At 44.2% G+C, this 27,640-nt stretch overlaps 1 protein-coding gene across 1 annotated transcript in view; it reads right to left on the reverse strand.

Moving 5' to 3' along the window:
• The window catches only part of CMTM4 (CKLF like MARVEL transmembrane domain containing 4), a 61,540-nt gene that overhangs the window by 6,637 nt on the left and 27,263 nt on the right, over positions 1-27,640 (reverse strand). Inside the window, exon 2 of the mRNA XM_021704110.2 lies at positions 3,884-4,060. Coding sequence (XP_021559785.2) covers positions 3,884-4,060 — 177 coding nt within the window. The remainder of the gene's footprint in view (positions 1-3,883; positions 4,061-27,640) is intronic.

Genomic DNA, 27,640 nt, shown 5'->3' on the forward strand with positions numbered 1-27,640 from the left:
CCAATAAGCACAGGTAAAGCACTCTTCCCAAGTTCTGTAAGTTGCTCTAGAGAATTATGAACCTGAGGAGGCAAATCTGCAGTTGGTGCAGGTCACCTGGGAGCCCCGCTGGTGGCAGGTGTCTGAAGCAGGGGCAGTCTCATGGGACTGAGCCCTTCTCCCGAGGGTCTGTGCCAACTTTAAGAGTTAGTGTCGGAACGGAGCTGAATTTTTGGACACCTCGTTGGTGTCAGAGAATTAGAGAACTGCTTGGTGTGGAAAAACTACACAGATTCGGTGTCAGGAAAAAAAAAGACATATATTTGGTGTGAAAAGTGGTGTCAGGAAACACTATACCATGAGTCATGGCCAAGGCCTTGGGGCTCTGCAGGTGGCCCCGCTGGGTGACTCAGACTATCCCCACTCAACACCCAACCTGGGTTCTTGATTGTGAAGGTCTGTGGGGTGAGCAGGGGCCACTGAAGCACTGAGAAGGAGCACCAAGGAGGAAGAAGAACAGCCAGGACAGTGTGGTATCACGGGAGGCAGAGTGGAAAATACAGCAGGAGGGACAGAACATTCCATGGCAGTTCTCACACTGTTCGGTGGGGGTGGGGCGGGGGAGAACTGAGGAAGAGCCAGAGGATCCAGGAACATGGAGGCCCCAATGATCCCGACCAGAGGACTTTCAAGGATGTCAAGTTTATCTCCCGACCCAGACGGGTGGCTCCACAATCTTTACCATTCTTTACTCAACTGTACATTTTATTTTTTAAAGATTTAATTTATTTATTTGACAGAGAGAGACAGCGAGAGACGGAACACAAGCAGGGGGAGTGGGAGAGGGAGAAGCAGGCCTCCCGCTGAGCAGGGAGCCCAATGCGGGGCTCGATCCCAGGACCCCGGGATCATGACCTGAGCCGAAGGCAGAAGCTTAACGGCTGAGCCACCCAGGTGCCCCTCAACTGTACATTTTAATGAATTTTTCTGAGTGAGCTGTATTTGACAGTAAGAGGTGAGAAAAGAGAAATGAGGAGGAGGGAAGCCGAGAACAGAAGTGCAGACCTCCCTCCTTGTTAGGAAGTTCGGCTAAGCAGTCCGTGACGGACTCAGAGTGCTGGCTAAGGAGACCGGGAGCCCCTAGCAGCTTTTAGTGGCAGGCAGGGAATGGAGGGAGAGGGCTGGGGTGAGGGAGGAGGCCTAGGGCACTAACTAAACACAGGTGGGACACAAAGGTGTATGAGCCTCTAATACACAGAGAAAAACAAGTATCGCAGGATAAGTCCCATAGATTCATCAAAAACAAGCAAACCCAGAGCTAACAGAAGCTTTCTGCTTGCATCACATAATGCTTGTATAAAATATAAAATATACACTTTGCATCTTCCTCCTTATTTACCATTTTCCATGATTATTTTTGTGTCAACATATGCTCATGAAATGACCATTTTTCTAATTCTATACCAATCACACCCTATTTCACTCATTAGTTGGCTCTATTGAGGACAAAATATTCCCACCACCTTGTTAGAGAAACACAGCACGGTCAAGGCCAGCCCTCTGTAGCGACTCAATGAACTGTGTCCAGCCCTGAAGAACTCACTTATTCTCCCCTCCTAGAGAACAGATGACCTGAGCTCCCCTAAGTAAGTACCACTTCCTCAAGTTCATGTACTCATGCATTCTTCTGTTGAATAAGCATACACCTTCATCTGCTCTGAAAGGGTGGAAATTCTGGAAAAGATCCCAAAGGACTGAAACTGTTCTCAAGTGACAATATCAGCCAGGCGTTTGCCCCACCCAACGCCGTCCAGAAGAAAAGGACGTATGTGAACTTTCCAGTGAAAAAGATGCACTTCAATATGACCCAATAATGTGGTAGTCAACAAGCAGGAAGCCCTTCATGTTTAAAATAGAAGAATCAGAATTCCAGAATGCTCACTAAAGAGGTATTTCTGGGGATAGAGACCAGTATGAATTAGTTATTAAGTTGCAGAATGAGGTCTTTTAACAGATTTATAGTCAAATCAGTAGATAAGACTGAATTAGGGGAGTGAAGTCAAACCTGGCAGAAGTCTGCAGGGGAAACATGTGGCTGATAGGAAACAAGGGCCCGTCGCTTGCGGTAATACTTACATCTCTCGGACTGGCGGCAGCGCACGCTGGCTTGAGGTCCCTTACACACACGGTCTCATTTCATTCTTAAAACAAGCCTCTAATGGGGCGCCTGGGTGGCTCAGTCGTTAAGCGCCTGCCTTCAGCTCAGGTCATGATCCCAGGGTCCTGGGATCGAGCCCCGCATTGGGCTCCCTGCTCAGCAGGGATTCTGCTTCTCCCTCTCCCACTCCCCCTGCTTGTGTTCCCTCTCTCACTGTGTCTCTCTCTGTCAAATAAATAAATAAAATCTTTAAAAAAAAAAAACAAGCCTCTAAAATACTATCATCTCCACTTTACCAATGGTGGCCTTCAACACGGGGCTCTAAGTGATCTGCCCAGGGTCCCACACAGCCCTTAAGAGCCACCCTGCATTTGAACACAGATCTGACTCAAAGGCCCTGGTCTTAACCTTCCCGGCAGCCACCTCTTTGTCAGATAGGCCTTCTACCACTCGCATTTTGGTTGGAGGAGGTCTGGAAGCTGGAGGAGGTTTATGAGGTTCTCCTATGCTGTCAACTCTGTGGGCAATTTTTTTTTAAAGATTTTATTTTTAAGTAATCTCCACACCCAACGTGGGGCTCGAGTATACAGCCCTGAGATCAAGAGTCACACACTCCACCGACTGAGCCAGCCAGGCACCCTTGTGAGAATTTTCTAATGGAGAAGACAAACTTTATCTTAAAAATAGCTGAGATGCTATGGGGCGCCTGGGTGGCACAGTCGGTGGAGTGTCCGACTCTTCGTGATCTCAGGGTCATGAGGTCGAGCCCTGCATCAGGCTCTGTGCTCAGCACGGAGTCTCCTTGGGTTTCTGTCTCTCTCCCCCTCTATCCTTCCCACCCCTCTTGCCCTCCTTGCCCCCCGCATGCATGCGCTCTCTCTCTCTCTCAAATAAATCTTTTTTTTTTTCTCAAGATTTCATTTATTTGACAGAGAGAGACACAGCGAGAGAGGGAACACAAGCAGGGGGAGGGGCAGAGGAAGAAGCAGGCTTCCCGCCCAGCAGGCACCGAAGTGTGAGGCAGCTGATGGTGCTTTCCTGTGACTCTCTGACTGATCCCCTTTGAGCTCTTGCACATGCTTGTTTGCAAAGACACGTCAAGAAAACCAAGTGCAACTAAGTTTCCTTTCTCATTTAGCAGGATAAGGAAAAGTAACACAAGATGGGCCAGGACAGGACCAGCCCGGAGCTTTCCATGCCAATCTGAAGGTAAGGCTGTCAAAAGAGGGTTGAGAACCCAGACCCTCGAGAGCACATGCTTCTGATCAAACCACCAAACCTTCCGCGTCCTCCCACTTGCTTTGAATTTAATGCTAATCCTAGGCTTTGCAAGTCACCGGCACTTTCATTCCTATTTTCAATTCTTCCTGAATCAATACTTTTGTAAATGGCTTTTGGGTCCAGTGTGAAAAATATGCAAACGTTTTAATTCCATTTTTCTCTTCCCAGGTTCTATAAATATCAACATTACCAATCCTCTCAGAGGATCATTAAATTGAAATGACATCTTTAAAGGGGTCAAAATAAGTGTTATATGATGGTTCTACCATTACTGAAGATTCAATTTACTTTATAGTTTTACTCAACCCAGTAAAGACAGTTAAAATTTCACAGCTGCATTACAGTAAAGTAAGTATCAAAATGAACTGGAACCAAACAAGATTGCAGAGAGATTCCAGCTTGCCCCTGGAGCCGAGGAGCACCCAATCCTTTCAAGGTCAGAGAGTGGTGGTGACTTGTACTCACTGTCAGGTTCCAGTTGATCTGGGGGATCCTCATGTGAAGGTTCAGACTGAACAGAATCAGCAAGACTCCAGTCACTACAAACGCACTACAGCTCACAAACTCAAAAAAGTAGAGGCCTTCACACGGGGAGCACTCCATGATGGTCTCTATGCAGACGAATGCAATCAGGGCCAAAATCTACGAAGAAAATTGGAAACACACACGTGTGTATATTTAGTACACATCCGTGGACATATGAGCCTGCCACATTTAAATAAAACTCCACCACCACCACATGCGGCCAGTGTTCCCCTGGGGACGACAGTATCGCTGTCAGCAATATGATCTGATGAAATTCTTATGGAACACCAGCTATGGAGGCCTTAAGGAAAGGATCGAATTCCTAACGTGAACACCTACACCCCACCGCAGTCCCCGGACACTGTTGGGGTGAGGCTCGGCCCTTGGGAGGAAACAGTAAGGAACGGCTCTGCGATGTTTTCAGTTCTTCCTCCGCCACTAGTAAGTGGACGCTGCCGACACACGTTTCTAATTTCTAGTCCTTACCACAATTATGCCAAACATCGAGAGGGTAGGGTCCAAATGGTGTCTGTTTATGCCATCTGCAACTACCCTGGGGGTTCAGGCAGAGGTCACGCAGGCTGACTGTGACCCCGGAGGGCTGTAAGAAGGGTATTATCTCCTCTTCTCCCAATTATAAGCGCCTAAAATCGAGGCCCACCTAATTCATTCACAAGCTGTGCTTTTCAAAAGTGATCACTGGACTTAGCCATTAGAAAGTCGGAATGGAGGTTTATAAAAACATTGAAAAATCTACCAATAATGGCACCAATTCCTGAAGGACCAAAGTAACGTTCCAGCAATATGTCCCAAGAGAATGGAGATCATCGTCAAACAGGTATCAATGGAAATTACCAGGTGAGCTTTTAAAGGAAGATTTCAGGAGAAGGAGGCAGCCCAAAGGCTGAGTTGATGGCCCAGTGAGCAAAGAAAGGTCAGGTGGTCTTGCACCTAAAACCAGATCAGTCTTGGGCTCCTGGCCTCTATTCTAGCACTTTTCTAACCAAGCACCTCACAGCCCACGACACGTCCAGCCTGGGCCAGAACCTGAGGCGAGCCCCCACTTCAAAGGTCCAGGACGTGTAGGCAGGCGGCTCTGTGGTCCCAGATCTGTCCTCAGAGCCAGCAACATCAGCATCACCAGGGAGCCGGAGAGAAGTGCAGAATTTCTGCCTCTCCCCCTTGACCTACAGAGTCAGAATGGTTGTGGGTTTTTTTGACAGGATCCCCAGATATTCAAGTGTGGGAAACATATAAGGCACAGGCTATTCTGTGCCCCCCCCCCTGCCACCTGGAGTCCCACGCATGCCTTTCAGTGCGCCACTCAATGCCACCTCCTCCCAACGCCTTCCCTGATTGTCTCTCCTCCTGACAGACATTATTTGATTCCAGTCTCTCCCAGGGAAGCTTGTTCATCTATGATTGCATTCTACCCTTTTTTATACTTGCCACATGCCTCCCTCTGCCTCCTGAGCTTTCTGAGGGCAGCGGCCAGCCCATCTCTCTCCACCCGAGACACCAAGCGCTGTTACTTGCACACCGCCAGCTAATAGGGGGGTTGGGGGCACTAAAAACCCACACCCACAACTGCTGACATGCTTGGCAGGGTCTCCACGTAAAAGGCAGGGCAGGGCAGCTCTGCTCTATCCATTACCAATACTCCTGCGCAGGAATCATAAAGACACCTCTCCTATCAATATGGGGTTCTGTTAAGTCAGGGTATTAGAGACAGGGCTCTTTAAGCACACACTTTGTCCTTTTCCTAATGGCTCTTTTAATTTTCTATAGAACCAGAGACTTGAATTCTCCCTCTGAATTACATGCCTGACTTGCAATCAATTCACAAAGAAGTAGTTCATGTAAGGGAAACTCCTAAACTTTTTCTTCCCCCTGTAATTGGATCTAGTAATCTTGGGCAAAAAATAACACACTGTACTGATGAGTTACAAATGTTTCTGGTATGCTAACTTCAACCATATTTGTGTGGGAAGGTAACACCTACATCCTACATTCTTAAATATTAAAATAAAAAAGTTTCAAGAATATGCAAATCTAATAGGCCACTCAATGCAGCAGTGAACAAAACAGAAATCTGCTCTCTAGCTCATTGTCTAATGAAGGAGAAGCTTTTAAAAATGAAATTAGAAGTACTGTATGATAGGCAGTGTGAAGTGCAAAGGGGAAAAAAATCAAAGCAGGAAAGGATAATGCAATGTAACTAGGGCAAAGGTGTTTGAAGTTTTAGGGAGTGACATGGAAGGCCTCACTGAGAAGGTTCTAGATTTATTACAAAGTTTATTACAGTCTATTACAAAGGATAGTCAAGTGAAAGAGAACTTCAACTGCCTCCATTCTGACCTCAGTCTGTAGTCTGATGCGTTCCTTCAAGCTTATCTCTCCACTCAGGAAAAACACCCTGCAGGCAAAGCAGTCCCCGTGTTGGAAACCAAAACTACCCCCTCAAGCAACAGGGCCTGCCCTGGGCCAGCAAGACCCCGTGGGGTTGACCCCAAGAGAATCATGGACCTGACCTTTACGGCCCAGCGGCCTGTACCTACAACCTTTGTCCCACATTTTCCTCACCTACACCTAGAAGCGATGTCTGTCTTCCCGGTGTCGGCCTCACTGAAATAAATTCCTTTCTAGTTTCACCACCATCGTCTCTCTGCCTTTGGATTTTGTCAGTGGCCAGTAGCCAAACCAGGTCTGTGGGGAACACCTGGAGCCACGTGCTCTGATACCACGTTACAAAAGGATATGACTGAATAGCAAATGAAGAGATACACAGGGCAAGGTCCAAAAGGGTCCTGGCACTGGTCATCTCTTGCGTTCAAGTTTTTATAGAGCTCATTCTGTAGCCCCCTTCCCCTTCCCAGAGATGAGCTGGGTTGAAAGCTCCAACTCTCTAATCACATGGTCAGTTCCCTGGCAACCAGCCCCCAGCCCGAGAGTCCCTTCATTAACACAAACTCAGATGTGGTTGAAAGAGGGTTGCTGAGAATATCAAAAGACACCTCTTATCATGTAGGAAATTTCAAGAGTTTTAGGAGCTCTGTCCCAGAAATGAGATGAAAAACAGACATGTATTTCTTATTTTAAGTGACAGTATCACAAGCATTCAGATGTAGACAGAGATACGGATAGATACACACGTACGCACAACTACACTCATAATAATTTAATCAGTCCCCTTTTGATGGGTATTTAGGCAGCTTCTAATATTCTGTTTCTAATAAACAGTACCCTTTTTTGCCTGCCTTTTGGCACAGCAAATGTCAAATTTTTCTCCAGCATAATGAAGCCTAACAATTGTTGCTAAAGTAAAAGTTACCTATTGACCCACAAGAAGAAAATAAGGGCTCAAAATTATACTGGAAGCCAACAACTTCAAGGCAACCCAAGAATCCAAAGTAATTCAACTTCTAACAGTTTTGCAGTAGACAAATGTCACAATGTAAAATAGTACAGAGATGTTCAAAGAGATGCAAATACGTAACAGTTACTGTATTTGCTAATTGGAGGATCGTGGGCGTCCTTGGTCAGAGCCCTTTCCATGGGGAACCAACCAAGTGACCAGGAGTATTTTCACAGTTGGTAAGTTGAGATTAAAAGGTTGTCAGGTTTCCACCACTGCAGCTAATTATGATCGACAACATCAAAAAGCAGGAAGGGAGGGAGAAAAAGAGTTGGCTGATTAAGTTACTATTAAAACTTTTTAAAATTTCTGGGGCGCTTGAGTGGCTGAGTTAAGTGTCTGCCTTTGGCTCAGGTCATGGTCCCGGGACCCTGGGATCGAGTCCCGCACCGGGCTCCCTGCACAGCGGGCAGCTGCTTCTCCCTCTCCCTCTGCTGCTCCCCCTGCTTGCGCTCTCTCATGCTCTCTGTCAAATGCATGAATAAGATCTTAAAAAAAAACAAAAAAAAACTTTTTAAAATTTCCTAAAACCCCATGTTTCTACTGGTGGGAGTGTCAAGCGTCAAGACCTTTCTGGAGGGCCCAGTAATCAACAGCGCTGTTGACCAGAACATCCCATTCTCCTCCTTCCAGGCACACTGCAGGGTTGGAGGTTTGTACTGTGAGATGTTCCCCAGGCAGATTTATTCTTAAGATGATGGAGTTTATGCCTCAGAACTCCACACTTGCCACCCTGGCTTCCTATCCCAACTCCTTTGGGCAGGTGGTGATGGGGGAACAATGGTCGTTGTGGGGAGTGGGCTAATCGGAAGCTGAGTGAGAGATTGGTTACATTTGGGTTCAGCTGTCACTTCCACCCCTAGCTAGTTACTGCAGCTTTCCCGCTGCAGGCATGGCTTCCAGATAGGCTCTGAGCTGACATCACGGAGAAGAAATGGGCCCTAAATTTCACCAGACAGATCAGGATTATATCCAATAATGCAGAGTATGCAATTATAAACACACTATACATTTTCTCCATTTTGGGTGGAAATCACATGAAATAGAATTGATCAGAAATCCAGGGTTTGTACGGCAGAAGCCTGCAGCGGGACCACAGAGCATGAGTACGTGTGTGCGTGCGTGCGTGCGTGTGTGGGAGATCACAACTCCTGCATCCCAGGCGGTCAGATGGTGTCTGACAAACCTTGAACTGACAAGGTCAGAAAGCACTGCCCCCCCCCCCAAAAAAAATGGCACACAAAACTGCCTCTATATACCTTTTTTTTTAAGATTTTATTTATTTGTCAGAGAGAGAAAAAAAGAGAGAGAGCACAAGCAGGGGGAGCTGCAGGCAGAGGGAGAAGCGGGCTCCCCGCAGAGCAAGGAGCCTGATGCGGGACATGATCCCAGGACCCCGGGATCATGACCTGAGTGAACTGAAGGCAGATGCCTAACCCACTGAGCCACCCAGGCATCCCTGTATGCTTTTTCAGTATTAAACAGATCATACTAAAAATTCAAGTATGACCTGTGTTAGAGGAAGCCAAAAACAAAAACAGAAAGAACATATTTTTTAAATTCGTAATTTTGTGTGCTTCTCATTAAAAGTACTCACTATCACACCTACCTTTCTATTTTTAATTTTACTTATTTTTCCTTACAGTGGGCCTCCAAAACCACAACAGTCTCAAGCCACTTCAGCCTGGATCTACTCCTGGGCTCGGGTAAACAAAGGTGTGAGTGGGTGAGAGATCTGTTACTTCCGGCAGTGGCCGGTGGGCAGGCGCACTCTGGTCTCCCTGCCACAGCTGCTTGCAAAACCCCAGGAGCAGGTGGCCTCTGAGTAAGGCTCACGGGAGATGAGTGTGCAACGTGCGAGAGAAGGAAACCTCCCATGTGTTAAGTCATTGAGATTTTACGCTTGTTTGTTGCTGCAGCATAATCCAACTCATACTGACTAGACAGGGCACCCTGGCATACTGTCAAATTTCACAACATATCCTAGGTATCTAATACAAGACTGCAAATTTTATAGGATGAGTATGTCACTCACTCTTAAAGACACCAGTTTGACAAACTCTTACTACATCATCAAGCTTAAGATATATTGTTTTAAAACAAAAGAATAAAATATTCGGAATTTCATTTCAGGAATCCATCTATGTGGTAGGACTGTGGATAGATTTTTTTTTGGAAGGCTTCTTTTATTTTCCAAAATGTTTACAATGAGTATGTGTACTTCTTTAAAAAAAAAAAAATTCTCTATATCAACACTTTCTGAAGCACCCAGGTTTATGAGTTAAATGTTAGTGACCTCCAAGAATCAATCCTTATTTGTTTTGAAACCATTCATGAATTTTTTAAAATGACATTAAAAGCTCTAATGGAAAATGAAAGTCACTCTGCAAGTCCATGTTGGTCCCATTTCTTTATCAGAAGAGTTCATCATTTCTAAAGCCTTCTTTTTTTTTTTTGGTTGCTTAACCAATTTTAATAACATGACACAAAGCCCCTACACTTGATAGAATCATTATGCAAAATACACAGATGAATACTGTCTTCTTTTAAAAATATAAAATAAATAAGCAAGACGTGAAAATAGGCAAGTTTCATTAAATAAATGAAAATTTTAAAAAAAGAAACTTTTGCTTTCCGTATCATTTGAAAAGGGGAAATTAGCATTTTAAACAGTATTCAAGTTTAGTAAACAAATTTTTAAAAAGTATTATAAAATGTTTAACTGTCATCAGCTTCGAGGTTTATGTTGCTCCCAAATTTTGCATATAACTGTACTTTCAGATCCGCTAACACTCGCTGAATTGATTCCACTCTGGCTTCTAAGGCATCAATTTCTTCTTGCAAATTTTTCTTTTCTTCTTCTAACATTTCCTGTGTTTCTTCTTGAGAATGGCTAATGAAAACATCACCGATTGGATAAGGTATCATTAAGCAATCATCATCTGCAAGTATGATGTCCTCACAAGCATCTTCTAAATTCTGGAGTTGGTTTTTTTTTACTTCTATTTCCCCTTTCAGCTCTGTGATTCTACTTGCATTCTGTGCAAATCTGTTTATCTTTTGTTGATCTTCAAAAGGTGGTCTTAGAGGAGAAACAGGAGAGAAAGTTGTGCGAGGTGGTGCCTGACTTCCAAACTGAGATCCTTGCTTGGCTTGCATTTAGGAGCATCAATAATGTAAGGATGCTTGGGTGGCTCAGTCGTTAAGCGTCTGCCTTCGGCTCAGGTCATGATCCCAGGGTCCTGGGATCGAGTCCCGCATCGGGCTCCCTGCTCCGCGGGAAGCCTGCTTCTCCCTCTCCCTCTGCTTGTGTTCTCTCCCCCGCTGTGTCTCTGTCAAATAAATAAATAAATAATCTTAAAAAAAATACTACTACTACTATAAGGATGCTCTCAGGCCCTGTGCTGGGCACCTTCCATTCGCTGTCTGATACTCACACCCGAGTGGGAAGCAGGTGGCATCTCCATCGTGTGGCCAGAAGATTCGTCCAAGGCCCCAAAGCTATTGTTCCACACACCTTGTTCCCCTACACCAGATGTCTGACCTATAACTGACCTTGGAGAAAAGCATCACTGTATGGTTTCTCTTCAAGGAAAAGAGTGTGAGACCCGCACAACCAGGGCCACGAGGGCCTCTGACAAAGCTCACAACTTGGTTACTCATTTTCAGAGGGGTCTAAGTCACATCTTAGTTTTTCTAAGAAAGGTGATCCATGAGTTGCTCCTCTCTAGGGAAGCCATCCCCTGAGGAAAGCAGATTTAAACTTTTTTCCCTCCTCTCCCCTGAGACAGCAGAATGAGTAAATTTTTGTTGTTGTTGTTGTTGTTGTTGTTCTCAAACAAGGGAGCTAACTGCAGTGTCCATGGACCGGAGCTATGAAATTTTTTTTTTTAAGATTTATTTATTTATTTGACAGAGAGAGACACACAGCGAGAGAGGGAACACAAGCAGAGGGAGTGGGAGAGGGAGAAGCAGGCTCCCCGCCGAGCAGGGAGCCCGATGCGGGGCTCGATCCCTGGACGCTGGGATCATGACCCGAGCCGAAGGCAGAGCCACCCAGGTGTCCCACGGAGCTCCGGATTTGAGAGAGGCGGAGAATTAAGAGAAGTACGGGCTCTGGAAGGGCGGAGAGGCCCTCAGGCGCTAAAGCCACCCAGGCGGGCAGGGAGCACTGATTAGGCAGAAGAATTCGTTATGCGAAGGAGCCCAGAGGCAGAGGCAAATAAGTGCCTTATTGTTGAGAAGAAAGGGAGAGAGAGCACAGAGAGGGAAGGCTGCCAAGGCCTGGGGCACAAAGCAGCCAGAAGAAAACAGGAGACCCAGGGAGGTGATGCACCTGCACCGCTCCGCGGGGTATGCCCCACGGGCACCACGGGCACCGACATTCCGAGCCGCCTCCAACCCCCAAGGCTTCGTTTGCGGTTCCGATGAAGGACAGGAGGGATCAGGCTGTAGTTGCTCCGGGATGCTGTCGGCCTGGTCTGGTCGGGGCTTGGCCCATGTGAGGAGGCCAACTCGGCCAGTGCTCCTGACATATTTTCCAAGCTGGGTTCTGCTGTGTCAATAATTTTGCCATTTTGAAATCGTAATGCCATACGTAAGTCAAGAGCTGAACTCAAGGGATTGCATTTCAACCTCTTTGTTTGGCAAGACCCTTACCTTTAACATAAATGATTATACTTACAGCGAAAGTGAGCTTGATCTCTCTCTCTCACACACACACACACACACACACACACACACACACGACCCACAAGTCACTTATACACAATGGCTGGCCACAGCACACCGCAGTCTCAGACAAACTAAAAGAGGCTTATTTTTGGACATCCAATGACGTAGAGCACATAAACAGTGTTCCCAATGAAGTGCAAAACATTTTCTTGTTTTTTAAAAAAAGTTTCGAAAACCTTATTATGTGGTTTGATGATAGAAATGCACATGACTTCAGAAAACCACAGGACGGTCAGCATCTTTCTTGCCAAAAAAATGCCCACAACATTTTCCTGCAAATGCCACCCTGCCCCAAAAGCTACATTTTCAGACCGTTTAAATTAGTAATGGAGCAAAAACAACACACATGTAGAGGACAGAGGAAACAAGCTGCCTTCAAACCGTCCACATGTGAGGATGGTTAACTATGCTGCCCGCATCCCTCTCCCCCTGCCTTTCTCACGTCCTTGCTTCATGGATGAAGCCGAATTCGCAGCAAGTAGTATCACATCGCTACAGGATTCAAAAGCAAAACCTGCCCCCTTTCGTCCTCCCCCTGCTTTAACTCTGGGGTAGCTCCCCACCCGAGCATCCCCGACCAACCACCTTAAATGGCAAGGGCACTGTTTTTCTCATTGAATGAGAAACCAGCCGTCCAAGACGAGCTTTTTGCTAAAGATTAATTTAGGCCACAACAGTCAACTGCATTTCCTAAGAGGCCAGGAGGAAAACCCAGCACAGCCCTGAGACCCAGAGTCCTAACAGCCCCAGAACCTCTGCATCATCCGACTGCGGGAGGGTCCGAGAGGAGAGGAACGTACTTTAGGTGGCCAAACCCATGGCCCTCAGGGCCTTGCACACACATTCTGGGACTTGCAGATTCAAATACCTTGCCCCAGACCTTGACATATAAATTTGGGGACTACCATTTAGCAGGCTTTGTAAATAATGTCCCTAGCTCCAGAGACAATAAGGACAGTGGCCCTGCTAAGAAATTCAACATTTGCTGAGCACTTCTACTGGGGGTCCAATGATGTGGTGGGCATTGCCATAAGCATTCACACCTATTTCATCTTCATTCCACCCTGTGAAGAACACACGGTCGGTTTGCTTGTTTTTAATCGAGATACAATAAAATCCACCCATTTAAAGTATACAATTCAGTGGGTTTTAGTATATTCAGTTACACAACCATCGCCATTATGTAATTCCAGAGCATTTTCAGCGTCCTAAGAGGAACGTGTTTGTTTGTCTGTCTGTCTGACAGGCGGCAGAGAGAACCTTACGCGGCAGCAGAGCCCGACCTAGAGCTCAATCTCACAACCTTGAGATCATGACCTGAGCCAAAATCAAGAGTCAGACGCTGAACCGACTGAGCCCCCAAGTGCCCCAAGGAACATGGATGGGTTTTGAATCCCCATCCTATTGATGAAAAAAAAAAAACAAAAAAAAACGAGGGCAAGACATTAAGCAACCCATCCAAGATCACCAAGTCTCCAGCAGACTGGGCTGAAACCCATCCCTGAACGCTCTACAGCGCGGGTCACTGCGGATCACCCCTCCAGCCACCCTTGGCTTCCGATGCTCTGTTCCCCCGCCCCACCTCCCCGCAAATGGTGGGTGCTCCCCAGAGCTGTGCCTCCGTTGCTTTCTTACCCAGCACGTGTACCCAGCAGGTCTCCCTGACCCAACTCCTACTCCCACACATACTTCTCTCGTCTGAACATCTACGTAAGCTCCAGATGCAGGCTGCACCACCACTGCCCCCCACGTTTGGCATCTCCACCTCAATGTCCCCAGGCACCCACAAAAGGGCCACAGAAACCCCATTCCCTCACTGGCCATTAGCACAGCCACTGGGCACAGCAGTTCAAGAGCTGGGACTCTCGAGTCTCAGGGCCTATGTGCCGGTTTCAGCTCTGCCTCGGAGTTCTCTGGCTCCAGGCACCTTGCGTCTCTTTTCTGGGCCTCTTCTCACCCATCTGTAAAGTGGAGGGCTATCTTGCGGGGTTGCTGCAAAGATCCGATGTAAAATCCTTAGCGCTGTGCCCGGCACACAGTGAGGGTTGAGTGACCAGCAGCCATTGTCATTACAGCGTGAAAGGTCCAAGAGGACCCGGACTGTCTTCACCGGCTGAGTCCGGTGGGGAATGAGCACACGCGCTACGTATTGGAATCTTCTTCCTTTTGAAGGCTGAATAATACTCCATTACATGCACACACCACATTGTGTTTGTCCATTCATCTGTCCCTGAACACCTGGGTCGCTCCCACCTTCTGGCTGTCATGAATAATGGTGCTGTGAACGTGGGTGTACGCATCCATGTTTGAGTCCCTGCTTTCAACTCCTTTCAGGTCTACCCAGAAGTGGAACTGCCGGATCCTGTGATAAATCTACTTTTAGTTCTTAGTAATCAAAAATTTAAAAATAAGAGGTGGAAGCATAAAAATCAAAGTAATATATAAAACCCTTAAATCATAAATTTGAATAGAAAATACTAATAGGAGCTTTTTTCTTAAAAAAAAAAAACAACAACAAAAAAGCAGCTGTGGGTACCCGGGTGGCTCAATCGGTTAAGTGTCTGCCTTCGGCTCAGGTCATGATCCCAGGGTCCTGGGATCGAGCCCCGCATCGGGCTCCCTGCTCAGCGGGAGGCCTGCTTCTCCCTCAACCGCTCCCCACTGCTTGTGTGCTCGCTCGCTCTCTCTCACGCTTGCTCTCGTGCTCTCTCTCAAATAAATAAATAAAATCTTTCTTAAAAAAAAATAGCTATATCCACTGAAAAGGCCTAGAAATACAAAGTCAGTAATAATAAGCACCCCTAGTGCCCAGACTGAGGTCTCTAGGTATTATTTTACACTATCAGGAATAAGAACTTCTAAGAGAAATGATTGATTTCAGGTCTGGGGCAGGACATACACAAGACTAGCCTACAGGAAAGCAAGTACACTGTCGAAGACTACTGAGGTTTTGTCAGAAGGTCACGGGAGTCAACCTGAAGGGGCTCCCAATGGCCAACAAGACAACACAAATAGATATGTTTATATATAATACATATTTATATGCATATTTATGTTATATATTATATTATACATACTATATATAAATGTATACATTTGAGTACATTGTATACATTTGAGTAACATTCGATCTAAAAACTATCATTTTCCAGTGAAAGGAATCAGGGCTCCTTAGAGAATTCCAGGGCCGAGGTAGAAGGATCTAAGATGAGCCTGGAACTCTTGTGTCTGAGAATGAAGGGAACATGTCTGAAGGACGTTGGAGACAGTTCAAAGGGGCTCCCATTGGCCAAATCTGGGACAATCTGAGCATCAAAATAGATAATAATCGTTAAATATTAAAGTCCTTGAATAAAATATGAACCCATGAACCCATACTGACATAAATAAACAGGGAAGAAAAGTAAACTCTTCCTTACAGTTGAAAATCCAGCTAATAATACAAAAGGAATGATAGATCCATACAATGGCCATTTGGCAACCATCATAACAACACCTGATTCAAGCAAGAATCAATGGATTTTAAAACTAATGAGTGAAAGTTTGAGGAGTTACAGGATATTTACATACTCTAAAAGTATCTCCCCACAAAAATACTTACTTAAATTATACAGGAAAAAAAGAGTAACTTGAGAGTGGAGAAGCCTGGCTGGTATCACTTTAACCAAGTTAAGATCACCAGTAAGGGAACAAATATCTACGTCATCTGCCTCTGACAGGAGGCACTGAAAAGAATGCATCATTATTTCTGCGGTATTCCTGGCAATACCACAAAATAACCAGAATCTAAACAGGAGAAAACGTCAGACAAACCCAAATTGAGGGACGTGCTACAAAATAACTGGCCTGTATTCCTCCAAAATGTCAATGTCACGAAACACAAAGGCCGAGGAACTATTCCAGACTCAAGGAGATTAAAGAGAAATGACAACTGAATGCAACATATGATCCAGGATGTTCTTGTACTATGTATATAACAGTTTTGAGAAAACCAGAGAAACATGAACAAAGCTACAGTTTAGCTTTAGTATTGTATCAGTGTTAATTTCCTGACTTTGATCACTGTACTGTAGTTTTGTAACAACATGGTCTTGTCTTTAAGGACACTGAAGTATTTAAGGATAAACAGGCGTCAAGTCTGCACTACAGAAGACTTAAAAGACTCAAAAGACTTAAAATGCTATATAAATATACACATACCCATGAGTCTATACACACAAAGAGAAAGGATAAAGCAAATGTGGTAAAAAGTTAACATTTGGAGAATCCAGGAGAAAGTATGTATTCCTCTGTACTACTCTTGCAACCTTTGTGTAAGTCTGAAATTATTTCAAATTCAAAAGTCTTTTTAAATGACCACAAAATATTGAAATATATTAAATACATAAAAGCCATGAGTTTTTAATGGACATTTCAAGGGGAAAACCCCCTCTGTTCACCTTTGGGGGTTGCTAAAGCATCAGCTTGTTATTAGGAAAGCGGATAAAGGACAAGAACCAAGCGGGTACCTTGCTTGCCTTTCCCATACAAACTGTATTTCAGGGCAATCAAATGGATGGTAAGGAAAAGTTCCTTACAGAATTCCAGCTAGTAAATGCAGAAGGAATGACAGATTAGAAAATCACCATTTGGTAATGGACCTGGGTCAGAGTTTCTCAACCCACCTGAAAGCCAGACATTAACTTGGTAGGATTCAATCAAAAAATATTCTTTTTTGGCCTGCCAACTTATCAAAATCATCCTCCTAACTCCCATTTGGGTCACCCTCCACTAAAGCTTTCTCTGACTCTTGGGGCACCTGGCTGGCTCAGTTGGTGAAGCGTGAGACTATTCATCTTGAGGTTGTGGGTTTGAGTCCCACAATAGGTGTAGAAATTACTTAAAAATAAAAAAAATTAAAAAAGCTTTCTCTGGCTCTTCAACCCAATTACTCTTAGCTCACTCAGATGACCTGTAGCTCTTGTTCTAACCACTGGTTCACATACTCGGTTCACATGGGGATCTTTTCAAAATTCTGATACCAACACTGTACTCCAGAACAAAGTTTCCCAACTCAGCACTATTGACACTTTGGACCGGATAATCCTTTGTTCAAGGGGCTGTCCTGTGCATCGTGCGATGTTTAGCAGCATCCATGGCCTCAACCCGACCCCCGCGGCAGCAACCAAAAATGTCTCCAGATAGTGTCAGATGTTTCCTGAGGGGGAAAATCTCCCACCTCCAATCAGAACCACTGATCAGGTTATGATCACCATTGGCTGTTAAGTTATTAAGTAAAAGGCCGATGAGGAATTTTGAATAGATGGATCAGGCTCAAAACACTCGTATCCACCAATCCATCCCAGTGTCACTAAAAGTGAGACAAGCAGACACTTTTACCTTCTGATGTTGATGCAACAGGATGGACACTGCGGCACCAATAAAGCTTTCTTACCATCCCCCAAAACCAAGCCTCCAGAGTGAACGAGTTGACAGGAACTGGAAGAGTCAGAGAAGCATGTGAAATTTACACTGAGGAGGCCATCAGCCAAATTCAAAATGTGGGCAATGCTACACAACAAATTACCTCTTCTCATCAACAAACAGCATAAAAGGAAGGGAGGGGACTGATGCAGATTAAGAGAGACTAAGAAACATTTGAGCATAGGCAATGTGCGGATTGTGTTTAGATCCTTTTTTTTTAAGATTTTATTTATTTATTTATTTATTTTGAGAGAGAGAGAGAAACGAGCAGGAGGAGGGGCAGTGGGAGAGGAAGAAGCAGGCTCTCTGCTGAGCAGGGAGCCCGACGTGGGGCTCGATCCCAGGACCCTGGGGATCATGACCTGAGCCAAAGGCAGCTGCTTAGCCAGCTGAGCCACCCAGGCGCCCTCTTGTTTAGATCCTAATTCAAACAAACCAAAAAGGCACTTTTGGAATTCCTGGAGAAAAAGAAATACATAGTGGATATTAAAGGATATGAAGGAACCATTAATTATTTAGACGTGATAATACTGTGGATGTGTCATTTAGGGAAAAAGGTCCTTAACTGTTAGAAATGCATGCTAAGTATTTACAATTGAAATGCTACGGTATCTAAGACAAGTTTTAAAATAGGACAGCCAGAAAAAAGGCGGGGGGGGGGGGGGGAGTTGGTAAAAGAAGAACATAAAATGTTAGTAACTGCTGAAGATGGGTGAAGGGGATAAGGGGATGCAGGTTAATTTTATGTGTCAACTTGAGTGGGCCACAGGGTGCCCAAGTGATTAAACACTCTTCCTGGGTATGCCTGGGAGGGTGTTTCCAGGTGAGATTAGCATCTGATTCTAAAGTAAACTCGGTAAAGTAGATAGCCCTCCCAGCGTGGCTGAACACCATCCAGTCCACTGAGGGCTTGAACAGAACAAAAAGGAGAGAAAGGAAGAATTCGCCCCTTTTTCCTCCCTCACTGCTTGCGTCCCATCTTTCCCTGCCCTTGGGCTGGAGTTTACATCATCAGCTCTGGGCTGACAGGACTCTGAATTACACCACTGGCTTTCCTGGATCTCCAGCTTGCAGACAGCAGATCATGGGACTTCTCAGCCTCCACAACCACGTGAGCCCATTGCTCACAATAAATCTTCTTTTATATCCCTACTAGTTCTGTTTCTCTAGAGAACGCTAATTAATACAACTAGTAAATGTTTGGAAGTTTCCATAATACAAACCTTAATTTAAAAAGAATGTCAAGGGCGCCTGGGTGACTCAGTTGGTTAAATGTCTGCCTTTGGCTCAGGTCATGACCCTGGGGTCCTGGGACTGAGTCCTGTATCAGGCTCCCTGTTCAGTAGGGAGTCTGCTTCTCCCTCTGCCTCTCCCCCTGCTCATGATCGCTCTCCTTCTCTCCCTCTCTCATGCTTTCTCTCAAATAAATACAATCTTAAAAAAAAAAAAAATGTTGAAGGACTCACATCCAGAATATACAAAGAACTCTCCAATCTTTAGAGAAAGAAAACAATCCAATTAAAAAGTGGGTAGAAGAGGGGTGCCTGGGTGGCTCAGTCGGGTGTCTACCTTCGGCTCAGGTCATGATCCCGGTGTCCTGGGATTGAGCCCCACGTCGGGCTCCCTGCTCAGCGAGGAGTCTACTTTTCTCTCTCCCTCTGCCCCTTCCCCCAGCTTGTGCTCTCTCTCTCTCTCTCACTGCCTCTCTCGCTTGCACTTTTAAAAAAGTGCACTCGCTTGCACTTTTTTAAAAAAGATTTTTGTATTTATTTATTTGACAGAGAGAGACACAGCGAGAGAGGGAACACAAGCAGGGGGAGTGGGAGAGGGAGAAGCAGGCCTCCCGCGGAGCAGGGAGCCCGATGCGGGGCTCGATCCCAGGACGCTGGGACCATGACCTGAGCCGAAGGCAGACCTTAATGACTGAGCCATCCAGGTGCCCAATAAATAAAATCTAAAAAAAAAAAAAAAGGGTAGGAGACACTTCATGAAAGAAGATACATACACAGATGGCAAAGAGACACATGAAAAGACCCTTAACATCATTAGTCACTAGAGAAATACATATTAAGCTCACAATGACATACCACTCCACACTCACCAGAATGGCTACAATTTAGCAAATAACAGACAATTCCCAGAGATGGCAAGAATGCAAAGCCACCAGAACTCTCATACACTGCTGGTGAGAGGGCAGGTGGCATGAAGCCACTCTGCAAATGGTTTGGCAGTTTCTTATAAAGCCAAACATATACTTAATGCCATATGACCCAGTGATTCCCACTCCTAGGTGTTTGCCCTAGATAAATGAAAATTATGATCACACAAATACCTATACATAATGTTTACTGCAGCTCTATTTATAATCACCAAAAACCGGAAACAATCTAAGTGGCCTTCAATGAATGGATAAGCAAATAGTGGTATGCCCATATAAATGGAACACTAGGTACAAGCAAAAAAAGAGAAAAAAAGATCAAACTACTGAACACACAGCAACATGGAAGAATGTTTCAAATGCATCATGCTAAGTGAAAAAAGCCAGACTCAAAGCCTACAACATTGTATGATCCTACTTATGTGACATCCTGGAAAAGGCTAAACTACAGGGATAGAAGCAAGATATACTGGTTGCCAAGGGTTGGATGGAAGGAGAGGGAATGATTAACACGAACATGGCAGTACGAGACAATTGGGAGGGCTGATGAAACCGTTCTGAACTTTGATTGCAGGGGTGGACAAATGACTCCTTAGTTGCCAAAACTCACAGATCAGTACACTTTAAAAAGTGAAATTTATTGTATTCAAATTAAAAATAATGAAAAACACACTGTGTCAACTTAAAAATTTTTTAAAAATGAAAAACAGAAAAGAAAGTGCTGGCAAGTCTACTGATAAAGAGAAGCGTGCTATCATCATGTTATAAAGCAATCTGCATACAGCGTGTGTAAGTTTGTATACACACCCATCTGTACACACACAGACACAAGTGTTATGCACAGTGTGAACAGTACTCATCTCTGATTGGTAAGATTCCAGGAAATTTGTTTTTTTCTTTTAAGGTACCGGTATTTTCTGATTTTTTTCCTAGAAGTAAATTAGTAGTGTTTTTATGATTTCTTTAAAAAGTAATCTAAGATAAACACAAGCTCCTCCGGGAAGCTTTTCCTGATCTCTCCACAATTAGCCTTTCTCCCTCCAGGCTTCTCTTCGACGTCCTCCAAGCAGGCTGCTTTTAGTCTCATTTTCTCCGTAGCCCTTAGCCTCTCCTGCTGACTGAGCTCAAGGAGGAAATGCCTCCAACGTACCTTGCTCCTGTATTCACTTGTTTACTGCATGGTGGTACCTGGCTCAGGAATCATGTCTCTCCGGTTCCCTGCTCTATCCCCCTGAACAGGCATTCAGTAAACAGCTGGTTAATGACTGACCAGCCCACGAGAAATGAACAGGCATCTAATAAATGACCATTAAACCATACCCACAGGTAACTGGACACTATCCAAAGGGTGATAATTAATGTTTCCTGTCAGCCTAGAACATAGGTTCAGGTGAAAGGCTTTTGGGATGACCCTTGCCCATGTAAGTTTCTAGAAATTATTTGGTAGAAAACGCGCAAGGCTGGCTTATAACTTGCCATATTTGTGGGTACGAGACTCAGGATTGTTAATTCGTAAAGTAATAAGCTTCAAAATTACCCCAACAGGATAGAGGGCCAGGCTAATGCCATCTGGCATACACTTAAGGGTCAAAGATTCAGCTACAGGAACAAGGAAGAGAGCGGACGTGATAACAGCAGTCAAGTAAAAACAGAATTTAGGTGATTTTAGGTGACATCAGTCACACTGAAGCTAAATGTCAGTAAAGGATGAAGTAAAAGACCTTAATTTTGACGGCAGGGTTGAACTGAGTGGTCACAAATCTTTTCTCATCTTGGACGTTCCATTTTCACATCTACAGGATGAAGTCTGTTTGTTAGTTTGAAAAGATAATAAGACCAAACTCATTTAAATGTATATTCTTGTGGGGCGCCTAGGTGGCTCAGTCAGTTAAGCATCCAACTCTTGATCTCAGCTCAGGTCTTGATCTCACAGTCATGAGTTCAAGTCCCACACTAGGCTCTACACTGGGTGTGGAGCTTACTTTATTTTTTTTAAGATTTTATTTATTTATTTGAGAGAGAGTGTGCGCACATGAGCAGGGGGGAGGGACAGAAGGAGAGGGAGAAGCAGGCTCCCCGCTAAGCAGGGAGCCCAATGTGGGGCTCAATCCCAGGACCCTGAGATCATGACCTGAGCCGAAAGCAGATGCTTAACCAACTGAGCCACTAGGTGCCCCTGGAGCTTACTTAAAAAAAAAAAAAAAAAAAATATATTTTTGTGATTTCCTGCACATGCCAGGAAGATCCAGAGCAATATTTTAAACATTTCCTTACTTCTAAAACAAAAATAAATAAAAACACCACAGCATTAGGATTTCTCTCTAGCCTCAGCAGGCCAAGGTCCCTGCAGCCTGCAAGCTAAAGGCCTATTTGCTATAGAAAATAAATATAGGGCACCTTGGTGGCTCAGTCGGGGTTAAGTGTCCAACTTTTGGTTTTGGCTCAGGTCACAATTTCAAGGTCATGAGACTGAGTCGCATGACCTTGAGATACCCTCTCCCTCTGCTCCTCACCCCCGCTCACATGCTCTCTCCCTCACTAAAATAAATAAATCCTATTAAAAAAAAGGAAAGGCAAAACAAATTAAAAAGCTTCCAAATATCACGATTTGGGAATTCCAGTGCCAGTTAATGGATTAAGTACAGTGCACCCTGTCTCCCTCACTGAATGTGGCTATAAAATCTGGAACAATGCATGGAGCAGCTACTTCAGGACACTGACAACTAAACAGTAGTAGGCAGATGAGGGAAGTCGACGAGAATTCAAAGTTCACTGGTTCCCAGCTTCCTATTTTTTCCTCTCAGGATTGCTCAACTTGGACGCAAGGCAACCTCAAACTCAGAAACGGGAACCAGGTATGGACAGAGAGATTCTGCCTAGAGAAGTGGTCGAGGAGATTCTTAACACTATGAATATTGGGGGGAAATCCTGTTTTTAATTTTCCTTAAAAAACTTTTTTTCCTTCACTCTCCTATTCCAGACCCCAGGCCATCCTCAAGTGGCAGAAGCGGCTGCAGCAGCAGGACCCCGCAGACGCCTTCAACCCTGAGGAAGGGGATCTTCCCAACCGATCGGAGGAAGCAGAGTTCCAAGGGGAGGGAGTCCCACTTCTTTTTCCTGTCCCAGTCCTTCCACTGCTTGCCGCTGGGCAAGGGCACAGCTATGAGAAGAGGAGAAGAGCAGCTCACGTCCCTGCTTCCTGGACACAGGCCTGAAAAGGGGGGGAGGGGGGCTCCGGGGAACTGGAACGTTCGAAGCAGGTAGCAGAAAGGGAAAGTGATCCATCAGTCACTGGTAAACTTGGGGGCTCACCCCAAACTGGACATGTGTAGACCTGACCTTAACCAGCACAGTGAAGACTTTGAGAACTGAACCATGGGACAGGTCACCACACAGGTCTCAGACTGACCCCTGAGTAGCACACACGAGGGGATGATCCAAATAGCACCACAAAGGCTCTGAATTGCCATCGAATCCTCAACCCCACAGACAGCTGGTTTTTGCCACCTGAATCCAAGCAGGCTGACTGCCTTCTAAAGCAAACAAAACAAAGATCAACATTCTTCACAGGATTTAAACAAGACCAGAGTCTCAAAACATAATAATCAAATGTCCATGATATAATCCAAAATTACTTGGCATACAAAGAACCAGGAAAATCTCAAATCACACGGAAAAAGAAAATCAACAGATGTCATTGCTGAAATGACACAGTGCTGGAATTACCAGGTTACAAAGCAGCTGCAGCAAAAATAATCCAAGGGAAAAGGATGGATGAGTACTCTTGAAAGAAATAGATCCAAAGTCTCAGCAAAGAAAATGAGGTATTTATATATATTCTTTAGAACCGAGGGGCGGCTGGGTGGCTCAGTCCATTAAGCAACCAACTCTTGGCTTCAGCTCAGGTTGTGATCTCAGGGGTCATGAGATCCAGCATGTGCCAGGCTCCACACTCAGCAGGGAGTTGGCTTGAAGATTCTCTCCCTCTGCCCCTCCCCCTCCACTCACGCTTGCGTGCGCATGCTCTCTAATAAATAAATCTTTTTTTTTTTTAAAGATTTTTATTTATTTATTTGACAGAGAGAGAGACAGCGAGAGAGGGAACACAAGCAGGGGGAGTGGGAGAGGGAGAAGCAGGCTTCCTGCCGAGCAGGGAGCCCAACGTGGGGCTTAACGACTGAGCCGCCCAGGCACCCCTCTAATAAATAAATCTCAAAAAAAAAAAAAGCAGCAGCAGCAAGTGGAAATTTTAAAACTATAAAACACAATATCCTAAATAGAAAACTCAATGGATGGGCTAAAAAGCAGAATGGAGCCGATCAAGTAAAAGAACCTCAAGATAAATCAATAGAAATCACCAAATCTGAACAATAAAGAGAAAAAAATGCAGAGAACCTCCGGGACCTATGGGATAACACCAAAAGGTCTACTTATTTCTGTCACTGGCGTCCCAAAAGCAGAGGAGAAAAAACGTGAAATAGAGGGCGCCTGGGTGGCTCAGTTGGTTAAGCGACTGCCTTCGGCTCAGGTCATGATCCTGGAGTCCCTGGATCGAGTCCCGCATCGGGCTCCCTGCTCAGCGGGGAGTCTGCTTCTCCCTCTGACCCTCCCCCCTCTCATGTACTCGCTCTCTCTCATTCTCTCTCTCTCAAATAAATAAAATCTTAAAAAAAAAAAACGTGAAATAGAAACGAGCATTTAGAGAAATAATGGCAGAGAACTCCCCATATTTGACAAAAGACATAAATTTAAAGACTCAAGAAGCTCAGCAAATCCCAAACAAAAAATTAAAGAAGTCTGTGCCTGGATGCATCATAATCAAACTGCTGAAAACTAAGAAAAAAAAGTCCTAAAAGCAGCCAGAGAAAAAAAGATGCATTCTACATAGGGAAACAATGATTTGAATAATGCAGATTTATCATCAGAAACCATGGAGGCCAGAAAGAAAAGGAATAGCATTTTTAAAGTACTGAGAAACAAACTGACAACCCAGAACTCTATATCCAGCAAAACTATCCTTCAGGTTTAAAAGTGAAATAAAGGGCACCTGGGTGGCTCAGTTGGTTAAGCAACTGCCTTCGGCTCAGGTCATGATCCCAGGGTCCTGGGATTGAGTCCCGCATCGGGCTCCCTGCTCGGCAGGGAGTCTGCTTCTCCCTCTGACCCTCCCCCCTCTCATGTGCTCTCTCTCATTCTCTCAAATAAATAAATAAATAAATAAAATCTTTAAAAGTGAAATAAAGATATGCTTAGAAAAAAGAATTAAGAGAATTCATAGCCAGCAGACCTGCTCTAAATGAAATGCTAAAATTTCAAATCTTCAGACAGAATGGATCCCAGAAGAAAACCTGGAATGTCAGGAATGAAAGCAGAGCAACAGAAATGGTAAAAATCTGGGTAAATATAATGGACAATTTTCTCCTCTCAAGTTCTTTAAAATATGTATGATGGTTGAGAGCAAAATTTCTAACATTGTTTAATGGGGTTTCAGTGTATATGACAACTAAAATGAGGGAAAGGGTAAAGAGGTAAATGAACCTATGTGATGGTAAGGTTTCCGTACTTTACCTGAAGTAGTAAAATAGTAATTATAATTAGACTGTAAAATGCTATAAAATAATTCTTAGAGCAAATGCTTTACAAAACCGAAAGACATATACGGTCAAAACTCAGCAGACCAATTACAATGGGATACTAGCAAATATCCAAATAATCCAAAAGAAGAGAGGAAAGGGAAAACCAAGGAACAGAGCACAAAGAGAACACACAGAAAAAAAAAAAATCATAAAATGGTAGGTCTAAGTCAAAACCTATTAATAATAACATTAAATGTAAATAGTCTCAACACATATCAATTAAAGATGGACATTGTCAGAATGGATTAAAAAATAGGATCCAACTATACGCCGTCTTTAAGAAACTCACTTCAACTATAATGATATAAGCAAGTTAGAAGGAAAATGATGGAAAAACATATACCATACAAACACCAATAAGAGAAAGCTAGAATGGTATATTAACACCAAAGGACACTGAGAGCACAGAAAATTGCCACGGATAAAAAGGGATATTAGATAAAAAATAAAAGCTTCAATTCACTAAAAAGGTATAACAATCCTAAATACGTATACAATAATAGAGCCTCAATATACATGAAGCAAAAACTGATCCAAATGAGAGAAGAAATGAACAAATATAGTTGAAGTCTTCAACATTCCTCTCTCTGAAACTGACAGAACTAGCAGACAAAAAAATCAGCAAGAATATAGAAAAATGATGGATCAAAGACTGAAACATAAAACCTAAAACAATAAAACTCTTAGAAGAAAGCATAGGGGAAAAGCTTCATGACAATGGACTTAGTAATGATTTCTGGGATATAACAACAAAAGCACAGGAAACAAAAGTAAAAACAGTTAAATTTAACTACATCAAAATTTAAAACTTCTGTACATCAGAGGACACAATTTACAGAGTAAAAAGACAACCTAGAGAATGGGAGAAAATATTCACAAATTATATCTCTGATAAGGGGTTAATATCCAGAATATATAAAGAACCCCCACAACTCAACAACAATAACAAACAACCAGATTAAAAAATGGGCAAAGGACTTAAATAGACATATTTCTCCAAAGATGCACAAATGGCCACCAAGCACATGAAAAGATGCTCTCACTAATCATTAAGGAAACGCAAATCAAAATCACAGTGAGGTATGACCTCCTACCCATCAGGATGGCTACTATCAAACAAAACAAAAAAAACAAAATAACAAGTTTTGGGGCGCCTGGGTGGCTCAGTCCATTAAGTGGCCATCTCTTGATTTCAGCTTAGTTCATGATCTCAGGGTCCTAGGATCAAGCTCCACTTTGGGGGGGGGTCCACACTCAGTAGGGAGTCTGCTTGAGGACTCTCTCTCTCTCAAATGAATAAATAAATCTTAAAAAAAAAAAGTAATGAGTGTTGGTGAGGATGCAGAGAAACGGAACTCTTGCGCACTGTTGATGAGAACACAAAACAGTGTAGCCACTGTGGAAAAAAGTACAGTGGTTCCTCAGAAAAAAAAGAAATTTAATATTTTTTATTTTATTTATTAGAGAGAGACAAAGCGAAAGAGGGAACACAAGCAGGGGGAGTGGGAGAGGGAGAAGGAGGCTTCCCGCGGAGCAGGGAGCCCAATGTGGGACTCGATCCCAGGACCCTGGGATCATGACCGGAGCCGAAGGCAGACGGTTAACGACTGAGCCACCCAGGCACCCCCCTCAGAAAATTTTTTTTAAGATTTTATTTATTTATTTGACAGAGAGAGAGAGACCACAAGCAGGGGGAGCAGCAGAGGGAGAGGAAAAAGCAGGATCCCCGAAGAGCAGGGAGTCCAATGCGGGACTCGATCCCAGGACCCTGGGATCATGACCTGAGCTGAAGGCAGTTGCTTAACCAACTGAGCCACCCAGGCGCCCCGGTTCCTCAGAAATTTTTAAATAGAATTACCACATGATCCAGCAATTCCAGTGTTGTGTATATATCCAAAAGAATTAAAAGCACGGTCTGAAAAAATTATCTGTGCACCCTTGTTCATAGCAGCATTATTTACAATAGCCAAAAGGTGGAAGCAACCCAAGTGTCCACTGACAGATGAATGGACAAATAAAATGTGGTATATACATACAATGATTACTCAGCCGTAAAAAGGAAGGAAATTCTGAGATATGCTACAATATGGATGAACTCTGAGAGCATTATGCCAAGTGAAATAAGCCAATCACCAAAATATAAATATTGTATGATTCCAACAAAAAGTAGAATGGTGGTTGTCAGAAGCTAGGGGAGAGGGAAATGGGTAGATGTTTAATGGATGCAGAGTTTCAGTTCTTCAGGATGGAAAAGTTTTGGAGATTGCTTGTACAATAATGTGAATATACTT

The sequence above is a fragment of the Neomonachus schauinslandi genome, chromosome 16 (assembly GCF_002201575.2).
Source record: "Neomonachus schauinslandi chromosome 16, ASM220157v2, whole genome shotgun sequence".
NCBI lineage: Eukaryota > Metazoa > Chordata > Mammalia > Carnivora > Phocidae > Neomonachus > Neomonachus schauinslandi.